The sequence below is a fragment of the Lygodium microphyllum genome, chromosome 22 (genome assembly GCF_053477565.2).
Source record: "Lygodium microphyllum isolate KBCC chromosome 22, Lygodium_microphyllum_v1.1.10, whole genome shotgun sequence".
Lineage (NCBI taxonomy): Eukaryota > Viridiplantae > Streptophyta > Polypodiopsida > Schizaeales > Lygodiaceae > Lygodium > Lygodium microphyllum.
Genome location: NC_141156.1, coordinates 76,940,357 through 76,952,299, shown reverse-complemented (window position 1 = coordinate 76,952,299; position 11,943 = coordinate 76,940,357). Strand labels below are relative to the sequence as shown.

General features: G+C 39.9%; 1 protein-coding gene across 1 annotated transcript; it reads left to right on the top strand.

Moving 5' to 3' along the window:
• Positions 1-4,168: 4,168 nt before the first annotated feature.
• On the top strand, positions 4,169-5,227 carry LOC148017309 (uncharacterized). Its single transcript, XM_087663507.1, has 3 exons — positions 4,169-4,345; positions 4,487-4,536; positions 4,810-5,227. Exons 1-3 carry the CDS (start codon positions 4,195-4,197, stop codon positions 4,975-4,977), a joined length of 369 nt encoding a protein of 122 aa, XP_087519633.1. The 5' UTR covers positions 4,169-4,194; the 3' UTR covers positions 4,978-5,227.
• Positions 5,228-11,943: the final 6,716 nt, after the last annotated feature.

The window sequence follows — 11,943 nt, the reverse complement described above, 5'->3', positions numbered from 1 at the left end:
TTTAAAATCAATATAATAAGAGAATGATTGATTAAAAAATTACATTAATTTAATGTATTACTATGACACTTTGCACCTAGATTCTCCTTACCCTTACCAGTGCTCTCCAGACACTTTGCAATAGTGTTTTCCTAGTGCCTTGTAGTATTGGAATTTAAAGCACCAATATCAATAAATAAAATAGCACACATAGCTCCTCTCCCAGAAGCTTCATTGGAGCTTAAGTCCACAAAAAAGTATGTTAATCCATATCCAAGCATATAGTATTACACATTATGACTCATTGAGTTGAATATATGAATAATAACTCCACTCTTTGAATGATTCCTTATGCATGTTACATCAATGCTTATTGTGGCATTCCCTATGTCAAGTTGAATATAGATATGGGCCGGGGGGGGGGGGGGGGGGGGGGGGGAGGCACATCCAAGCTAGAGTAATAGCATAGTTCAACATAAGCCTCACAATAAAAATCTCATCTCAATCATATGTATCTCATAGTATACATTGTCAGACAATAGCAATGAAAAGTTATTATTGTTAACTTTCAAGCCACACATTGAAAGTACACTATTGGAGGAAATTATGCACCTTAGGATGCATTGATAAAGGCAACAAAGATTGAGTTAAACTCTCACAAAGTTTGATAATCTCCTTCCTCCTATAGAGTGCATGAACTATAGCCTTTCTCTTTTTTTCATTGTTCATGTACATTCACATACTTAAAAAACTCAAGGATGCATGCAACTCAGTGTTACAACATACTTTTGGTAAAATTATTGAGAAAAATATGTTAGATTCTAAGGTAAACATGCAATGTTTTATGACTCTATGTATAGGATATAAAAGCATAAGAAAGGCCGTATCTCAAAGACTTTAGTGGTATGCATACAAGTGATCAGGAGTTGGGGACATAGGAAGTAAGTAGTAGTAGGCTTAGTAAAGCCTTATAGGTGAGTTTTGTTGGAAAAAGAAGACAAAAGGATGTTGCCATGAATAAAAAACATAAAGAAAAGAATGAGAGGACATCACAAAGCAAAAAAGGGAAAAGGAGAAGCTTATGCAAGAAAGAAATGCTGGAAGAAGCGAGGGGAAGTGCTAATCTCAAAGTAGATTAAGAGCACCAGAAGAGGCAATAACATCAAGGGATTTTGAAGTGCTTATGGCATAATCTTCATAGGCAAGGATAGGGTATGTATGGGATCCATAGCAATGAAAAACTATTGTAATAAAATTTAGCTTGATTTTGAGTGCTTCTGGGTCATATACGTGAAGCTTCTTCTCGATACACTTGGTAGAAGCTTGGTACTTATCAAGAGAGTAAAAGAGTGAATCTCAAATTGATTTGGACTAGTCATGAATAGATTCTTATATAGTTATAAATATTTTATTACTATTGTAGTCATTTTCCCTCAATATCTACAAGTTATTGAACCACTTACATGAACCATTTGAGTGTGTGCTTTGGGCATATGCTTGGAGTACGTAAAGAATTGATTTTAAAAGCACCTTAGATAGTAAAAGGCTCTTTATTACTACTATAAATACACATAGAATAGGCCTAAAAATAGGGATTGAAGACAAAAAAGGGTTTGAGCTTATTCCTATGCACACTATAGTGGGAAGCCATCTTGGTTTGGTATTTGATAATTGCTACATGTGTCGGGTTTTTTCATGACATATGAAGTTTATCCATTGGATTAAAACTTATATATTGTATAGATTTCCTTATTATTATGATTTTATTTGAGCCATCATCTCAATTAAATTTGGGCTATTTTCTTAAAACATTGGGTTTGGGCTATGGTCTCAACTACATGTACTGAATCTTATTTGGTGACTCAGGATTTAATATGATGGTTTTCCTACAAATTCTTGTGGTGATTCTTGAATTTGACTAACCAAGTGGAAGGAAGAACCATCAGCACTAAGACAATAAATGATGTATGCAAATTTCTCTTGGGAGAGGTTTTCTATTAGTATGGCTGTGTCGATATGGTCACTAGAGATAAAGGGGAGCTTGATGTAGACAAGGCTCCTGACTTCTCTGAACTGGGTATTAAGCTTGCCTTGATATCATCATATAATCCAAAGGGTGATGGAAAATGTGACTGGGGATATCCTCCTATTATCAAGGCATTGAAAAAGTCATGATAGGGGATGCTGAGAATGAAAGAGTGACCAATGTTATTTTCGTATGCATTATGGGCTAACCATTCAACACATAATGCAATAGCTAAATACATGATAAATGGCCAAATGTATTGAAAAAGCCTATTATGCCTCTTAAAGAGGTGGTTGCCACATGGAGCATTTTACCTTGGGAGGAAAGGCTCAATAGAGAAGAAATACTTGCTATATAAGTGCTTATCACTTAGAGAGAATACAAAGGACATGGAGATAGTAATTGCATAGTTAAGAGCACTAAGGTTTGACAAGAAAGAAAGATTTGAAAAGATGCACACAATTAGGCCAAGGGCTATAGAGAAGTGAGACGAGGTGCTAGTCTATGACAATAGCTTAGACAATTAGCGTAGTACTATTTGGAAGGTCTTAAAAAGGTGGTTTGGGTCCGTTTCTGGGTAAGCATGTGCATTATAATGCTATGTATTCCCTTGGTGAGTTGCATGGCATAGATTTGATGATGCATGTTACAAGGAAATGGATGAACATCTTCAAAAGGAGAGATTTTGATATGTATGAGGAATAGAGGTTTGATAAAGATATTATCCAAGACACTCTTGAGGAGGTTGATAGAGATGACAATAAGGATGATGGTGAGGGTTTAAAACTTACTGAAGAGTGTTAGTATAGCATATGCCAAAGGATGTGCAAGTTTAGAGGGGGCGGATGTTGTATGATTCTATGTTGAGGATATAAAAGCATAAGAAACACCATATCTCAAAGACTTAAGTGGTATGCGTATGGGTCATGGTATGATAGGTTATTTCAAGAATTTTACCTACCAATGGAGTGACTTACCTATGCATGAACTTACACTTATTTGACTTCTCATAAATAGGGAAAGTGGTAAGTGATGCACGAACTTGAAGAAAGTAGAGTCTACTAGACTAGGAGTTGAGGACATTAGAGGTAAGTAGTAGTATGCATAATCTAACCTTATGAGTGAATTTGCTTGGAATATAAACACAAGAGGATATTGACATGAAGAAAAAGCATGAAGAAAGGGAGGGAAGGGCAATGAAGAAAGGAAAGGAGGAGCTTAGGCATGAAAGGAAGGCTGGAAGAATGGGGGAGAGGAGCTAATCCCAAAGGAGATTGAGCGCACAGGAAGAGGCAATCACAATAGGGGGTTTTGAAGTGCTTATGGCCTAGAATTCATAGCAAGAACAGGGTATGTATGTTGTCCATAGAAGTAAACAATTGCTCTAATAAGTTTCTCAGAAACTATTTAAATTGATTTCATTGAAAAATCAAAATAGAACATAAAGTTTGAAAACCACACACACACACACACACACACACACACACACACACACACACACACACACATATGCACACACACATACACATTGAGATTGTGTGTATGTGTGTACCCTCTAGACTAGTATGTGTGTATGTGTGTACCCTCTAGACTAGTATCGTGTGTGAACTGATTCTCATCATGAAAAGGAGCTACTTACCTTTTGTAATTGAGTCCCCTCTAAACTACTAAGTTTAGGAGCATATAACACTTTGTGCAACTCATATACTTTAATCCAGTATGACATTCAATTCATGTATCCAACACCTAATCCTCAAATCAATTGGTAGGAAAACTAGAACGAGAAGGGAGCTTCACTATTGTCTCATGGGCAAATGAAACAAATATAAGCGTGAGAAAGAGAGAGAGGGAGGGAGCGCATTCAAACTGCCCTCCGTGTTGCATTATCAAACGCCTCGTGGGAAGATAGCCCAACTTAGAAAACAAGTCCACCTAGTGTCGTCGTCCGTATCTTTATTGGGAAGACTCTTGCGTCGTGTGACCAGCAGCAAATGAAGTGTGAGGAAACACTTGCGATTTCTATCCATTCAATGACAAAGGCACACCTTTCCAGAAAACCTACAAAGTGTAGAAGAAAAACTTACTCGGCAAGAGGGTTCCCACCGTACTATATAATAATACAACCCGCGATCAAACACGTGCACGTTTCTCTGGAGAGGTTACTCGCAGTCAAGATATTCTATACAGACATGGCCACTTCGGCGTTCTCAGTAAGGAATTGGTTATTGCTGTTCTTCCTTCTTGTGGCTGCAGTTAACCTATGCTGTGCTGCCGGTCGTCCTAGCGCTTATCCGACATCGCTCCCCAGCAGTGCTAATATCGACGTCCATATGCATGGAGGTATGTACATTCACTGCATACAACTTGGCATTTTCTGCGCTTCCATCACGGGCGTCAGCTTGGGGCGTACATAGATAGATCAACAATCATGACGTTCTAATGACATGTCACTTCAGAGATTCATGTTTCTTCTTCTTGCAGGGGCGGATCCATCTGTCATCGCAACCGATCAATACAACGTCGTCTTGAAGGTAAGAAAACCTACATTTCTCGATAAACGCAGTTCAGATAGGGCTTAGTTTCGAGCTTCTAGGGTTGTAGTTAGCTCCATCTGCAGTTTTAGGGTTCTATTTCGCTCTGTCGACGAACTGTCGATGATAAATATTCCTGAACAATGCTCTGAACTGATATTGGTAGTTTTGATAGCGTTACTGTTCAATGTCAGCATTCATGATGTTTCAGATCACTCTTTGTATTCGCATAACCCATGTTGCTGATCGTTGCTCGTGTTACTAATGTTGCAGAATAGGGTTTTGATCGCCGAAGAAGGCGTCACTGCAGTACAAGCTGCACGGGAAGGACAAGTTCATCAATATCCTGATAATCAGGACAATGGTACAGCCCATGATAGTAGGAGCCTTACAGCTGATAACGTGGCTCACACAGATTACATCTGCGCTGACGAATGCTAGCCAGACTAGTACAAGATTATATATGAACGCTTCGACGTCACTCCGATCATCTTCATTAGTACTTGTGGAAATTGGTTATTTCACACTATTGTAAATGACACCCACATTTCACTTGGAAATTTGACACATAACTGTTGTTGTGAACGTTCATCCAATCCTCTTTTTACCTTTGACGTTACACAAATGTGTGTTATTGTATACCTCAAATTGTGGATATGATGAATGTATTAAGAAGCTTGCTTCCACATTGAAGCCAAGGGTCCAAAATATAATCTTTTACTTTAATTTTCTAAAGTAAGCTTTTCTTTACGTTCATCCAATCCTCTTTTTACCTTTGACGTTAGACAAATGTGTGTTATTGTATACCTCAAATTGTGGATATGATGAATGTATTAAGAAGCTTGCTTCCACATTGAAGCCAAGGGTCCAAAATATAATCTTTTACTTTAATTTTCTAAAGTAAGCTTTTCTTTCTCGAAAAACAAGATATAATCCACACATTTCAAGACAAAGAGATTCACTTAACTGAAGCTAATAGTTGATAATTGTTTTGAGTTTGCATCACCTTGTTACCACACCATTGTATGAGCATATTCTCTAAAGTGCAATGTTTAACAAATATCCAAATTCACATTGTGTGCCTCAAGGATTCATACCATTGTGTACCTCTTAAGAAAGCTTATGGATTGGGTTCATAAAATCAAAATTTTGGAACTTAAGTTAGTTGATTGATGATGGTCTTATTCTTTGTTTATTTCATCGTTTGTGTCAAGCATCAGTAAGTAGTCCTCCTCAATGTGGAGTTGTAAGGGTATGTAGAGATTTGAATACTATGGATGAGTATATTTTTTGCACTATTACAGAAGTAAAATGTACTAAGCCTTTTGTTTGTTTGGATGCGAGTATGTGCCCAAAATGTGTATCATCTATCATTATCACATTATGCAAAAATTACACAATATAAAATGATGAGTCTCAATTTGTCACATAAATAGATTATACACTTGTTTTCCATTGATATTTTCTCCTGTAACATAAAGTGTTTAGTTGGGATGAAGAGAAGTTAAGTAATTAGTGGCAAGCAATTCCACCCCATCATGATGCAATAGGTAGTTTTATTTAGGAAATGGAAGAACACTTTTGTTTTGCAACTTTCACTACAAGAGAATATGGTTTCAAGTTAGGAATTATACACATTTTTTGCACTAGGAAAAAAGAGTTACAAGTGCATTTTATAGTTGCACTTATAGTTGTGTCTACAGGCTTATGTCTATAAGCATGCTTGCCTTACAATTTTCACATGACAATAAGTATGCATTGGGATAAACATTGAGACACACATAGAGATGCAATACATGTTGGCAAAAAAAGAAAGCAATGAGCTCTTAGATTTTTGTAGGATTGTATAGCTAGCAATTTCATGAGTTCTTTATGCTCCTCCAATACCTCATGCATGTAGGTTGAGTATCATGTGTTATAGTAAGAGATTTGCACATTATAAGGAATCAAATTGACATACAAGAGAGTACAAGCAATAATAGAGCTTGGTATGACAAATTGCATAAAGTATAATTAACACTATATTTAGGAATTTGGGAATTTCCATGCACTTTCGAAACCCCCAGTACCTTTATTATTTGACCACATGGTCAAGTCTAGCAGAGCGCCCTGACGAAGAACGAGACAGCTCCTGGTCTGCCATCTCTCTGAATCTCGCGAGCTGATCTGGAGACATGCGTGCCATCATGTCCTGAAACTCCTCATCGCTCATCCCTCGACTCATCCTGAAAATGTCACCTGCACAGATAAAAAATGGTGTTAGAATAATCAATTTAAACTATACAAAGCACAGTAATATAAATCATTTTTGAAAAATCCCTCTTAAATGCATATCTTATGTACCTTTATGGAAGATCTAAACAACGAATTGAGTAATACAATTATCCAAGAATGAAGTATTCTATGGTCCCATGTTAATCTCCTGACACAACTCTGCATACACTGGAAGGTCGATAGACATGTCACCACAAAAGAACGAGTTTGCCTCGTTCTCAAAAAATTCTTGGACTTCTATATTTCCATCATTGTTAGCCGATGCGGGCTCCAAACTTGCGGTGGCCTCCACCCCTTGTAATATTGACCCCTCTATTTGCATATTTTCTTCATCTATGCCTGGAACATCGCTTTGATCATATACTCTCGCACTTCGAGGAGTTGAAGGTATAACATACCACCATCGAGGTTATCAGGGGTTTGGATAGAAGATTACCTGTTCACAAACACGTACAAAGCGAGTTCAAACCATTGTGACATAAACCATGTCGTATTACAATTAGCAAGCAAATGACTCTTTGCACCTGTTCACAATGGGCCGGCAACACAAAGGTGTCACGCAAATCCGTCCATTTTTTTTCGGAATCTATTTCGAGAAATCCAGATGGACCTCGTCGAACTATTGCTCCAGCTCCTCCAAGTACCACTTTGAACCACTGTACATCGAATAGTATCATGGAGAAGCTACGGTAATCCACCGTAATAATACTTTGCAAGTTTCCAAAATACTCCATCTCATCCACAACCGTGTTCGGATCCATTGCTCGTCGCCCGCTCTCTTGCTCAAACCTTACCATGATACCACAGTCCATTGTGGAGCGCATTTTGTCAATACGCTCCACGCGAAAATGCCGTCCGCGCGACCACGCTGCACTATATATTTTGTATTGTACATTGAAACACTCAAATTAGATGTAGCAAGCAAATTTAGATACGACACATTCTAAACCTCTCATCACCTTTGGACTACATCCCCTCGAGAACTCCCACTCCTCCATTGAGACCTCTGTCCCTTCGCTGGATCCTGTGGTCAAGGCTCCATGCAACCATCCTGTTGACATAAACCGTGGCATCTCCTCCATGCCTTCGGGATATCGAATCGGTCGGTGATGCGTACTACGTCGGAATTCAGCTCGCGCTTCCTCTTGATCTTGCCTTGCAATCTGGTACTTGGCGAGCCACGTCTCCATGGAGGCATGGTGCAACATACAAAAGCGATTCACCTTCTCTTCCATTGAGGCATCCATTCTTTTTTCTACCCCATTTCCAACCACCACATCTCCAGTCAGTCTATTATCGTCCTTCAGCGTCCATAGCATTTCATTGTCTGGTTCCACCGTTGGTAGCCATTGTGAGATATGCACTAATGCCTCTGACACCAACCAACCTTCCACCATGATACCTTCTGGACGAGCTCGTTGTCGCACAAAGCCTTTCAGGATTTTCATGAAGCGCTCCAGGAAGAACATCCATCGAGTATGGACAGGTCCAGCAATCTCCACTTCGTCCACAAGATGCACAAGAAGGTAAACTTGTATCGTGAGCATGCTAGTGGGTAGGTATTTCTCAAAGAGACAGACCGTCTCAACTGCTCCCCGCCTTGCGGATTCAATAGAGGACGTCTTAATCTCTTTCTATGAGATCCATTGCACCAAAGTCGACAACTTGTAAATGGCCCCGCGAATTTCTGGAGTAAGGCATCCTGCGATCGCGATCGGTAGGACAAACTGCCACAAATGAGAAAGCATTATGAATAATGGCCACTTTTTAAATTGCAAAATGCCCACGCTAATTACAATCCATTCTGTTCACAAACCTGACATATCTTATGCCAATCATGGGATTTTAGCCCCGACAATTGGTCATCTTTAGAAAATGCGGACCTGAGAGAACACATTATACCTGTCGGAGTGCGGATAGACTTGATTACTTGCTTCACAATGCAGTCTTCTTTGGTAGACAAAACCCAGGGAGCGCGAGGAAGCTACACTCCCCCTTCAGCACTTGACTGCGGCCAAAGCGCCTCCATCTTACATACCTCCTTCAAATCCATTCGTGACCCTATAGTGTCTCTCTTTCCTGTGATGTGGTCCCATAGCAAGCTGCCCACATTCTTGAAAATATACATGGGATCTTGACCTGTAAGTGGGTCCAATATGGCAACTCGTAGAAAATTGAGAACCATCGCATTCCATTTGGATGTGATTCCGGGTTTACCATTTTCAGCTCATACTAGCTTGCAGTGTTCATACGTGCTAGAGGTCATCTAAGAAAACCTTCCCTGAGTTCATGATCCTCCGGCAAGAAAGCGGCGTGTCCTTGATATACCATCTTCTTCATGGTTTGTGACCTTCGGGAGTCTAACTGTGGCCCACACAATGGACATGCATGATAACCTGAGGTAACCAGACCTATAAGGTGAGCCACGACCTAGCGAATACTTGATTGAATGAAATAAAATATAGATATTACCAGCAAGAACGGAGGTCTGCTCACCTGAGCACTCTCCCAATCCCGGAAAGTCATGCATCGTCCACATGAGAATGGCTCGAATGTTGGCTGATCGCCGACCATCGCGCCTGCTCATATCTTGCACAATGACCCCCTCCTCCCACAAAATCTTAAGCTCATCGACTAATGGACGAAGATACACGTCCATATTTTTTACTTTGTAGCGGCCCGGGACGAGCAAGCTAAGGATGAGATGTCCTTTCTTCGTAGAAAGCCATGGAGGGATGTTGTAGTTGACAAGCACTATAGGCCACACACTGTAAGAAGTCGAGCGCAGACCAAATGGGTTCACACCATCCATGGCGAGACATAGCCGAAGACTCCTTGGCTCTCGCGCAAAGCCTGGGAAGGTAGAGTCAATGTGGCTCCATGCGCGCGAATCCACTGATATTCGTTGAACTCCATCCATGGACCTATTCTGCACATGCCACGTTGTCAAGCTTGCCATGCCAGACGTGCGAAACATGTGGTTTATGCGGGGAATGAGCAAAAAGTGTCTGAGAACTTTTTGAGGGATGGTTTGCCCTTGCAAGTCCTGTCGATACCTGTGAGCACCACACTTTGGACATGTCTCCATAGTCTCGTATTCATCTCGAAACAGTATGCAGTCATTGATACATGCATGGATGTTATTGTAGTCCATGCCAAGCTTCCGTAAAACATGTCGTACATCATCACAAGACTTAGGCATGGTATTTGCAGGTGGTAATATATGATATTTCAATAACTTGAAAAAAAATCATAAAACACCTTGAAAAAGCACAAATATTTGCAATAATACTGTAAAAAATAAAAATCAATGAAGCCTATGTGCAAGGTACCTGAATAACTCAGTCACACTCGTATCGCTCCAATCGTATTTTGCTTGCACACTTAAGAGTGCAAGCAATGTCTTCAACCGAGATACTCGGTACCCATCATATAATGGTATGGATGCTTCCTCTCTAAGCGGGTCAGATGTCTCAACATCCATGGGAATCAATGCATCGATCATTGCCTCCATCTCAAGCTCCAAGATTGTAGGTAGGTCAGAAGGTTGTCTGTCTCCTCTGGCATTGATGGTATAGATGGGCCTTGCGAGTGGTGGATTGGCTCCTGCAATCCATCCATCGCACGTCCACGAACTCTTCTAATTGGCGGCAAAGGGTGCACTGCTCCTTGGGTCGAGACATCACCCCCCTGGATAGAAAATTTGCCAACAAGACCCAATCTTATTGTGTATGGTTTTCAATTAGCTTGCGAGTACAATGCATGATTAATATTAACTTCAACTTACCATTTGCTGAAAATCCGCAATTGCCTGATCAATGATCTCAGATTGAAACTCGCCAAATCGTCGTACGTGTTCTATAGACAATCGGTGTTTTCGTCTAATTGCCAACTTGCATTGAGAGCAAGGACATGGGACACGCTGATTAAGATACGTCTCGTGGTCTTGAACAATAAGACCTTCTTCGTTTTCCATCTTATCTACATTACAGCAAACGAGGCTTAAATGGATAGCTTTATGGAGATGTACGTCAAGTTGCAAGTTGACCATAAATCTTGCATTGTACATAGTAGTTGAGAGATTTTTCGATGTTATATCTCGGCCTTGTATCATGCTCAAGGATTTGTTTGTCTCGGTAGATAATTATTCGTTATTGTAAAAAACTGCATTAGAGGGCTTTGAGTATAAGTAATCCATTTTGAGCATCATTGAGGATCTTTTAGTCTAATAATAAATCAGTCTCAACAAAAAGCATCTTAGAAATGTGGTTTTTTTGTCCTAGGATCGCGTATTAAAATTAGTGCCATCTATGAAATTTATCAACTATAGTAATAAAATTTATTTTAATCAATTCTACTCATAGTCATAAGACCTGAGAGAAAATATCCTATACTCAATTTAAGGGATTCTTCTTCTATAACAATACTTTTGGGTTCATTTTGATGAAGTACCGTAATGACCATTAGCTAGGGTATCATTTTCTTTTAGTCCTTCCGTTGACTAGTTGGCATGATTTCTAATTTGTTATGCCTATAAAGTTAATACAAAAACAATGAATTATGCATATCACAATTAGATCCCCTACTTGGATATTATGAAGGACATGACTAATTTTAAGCCATCTTAAAGAGTCACCAATGTACGTGGCCCATGGCAAAGCACATTGCATACCATTATCGATAAGTCTATTATCTTAAATTTCCTTCCCCTCCCTCTCCCTCTCTTTCTCTCCCTCTCTCTCCCTCTCCCTCTTTTTCTCTCTTTCTCTCTTTCTCTCTCATTTCCTCTCCTAAACAAGCAAAAAAGAAAGTGATTCAAACATTAAACAAGCAAGAGGGAGAGTGAGAGAGAGAATGCACTCTCCCTCCCTCTCCCTCTCCCTCTCCCTCTCCCTCACCCTCTCCCTCTCTTTCTCTTTCTCTCCCTCTCTCATTTCCTTCCCCTCCCTCTCCCTCTCCCTCTCTTTTTCTCCCTCTCTATCTCTCTTTCTCTCTCATTTCCTAAACAAGCAAAAAATAAAGTGATTTAAACATTAAACAAGCAAAAGGGAGAGGGAGAGAGACAATGCACTCTCCCTCTCTTTCTCTTTCTCTCCCTCTCTCATTTCCTTCCCCTCCCTCTCCCTCTCCCTG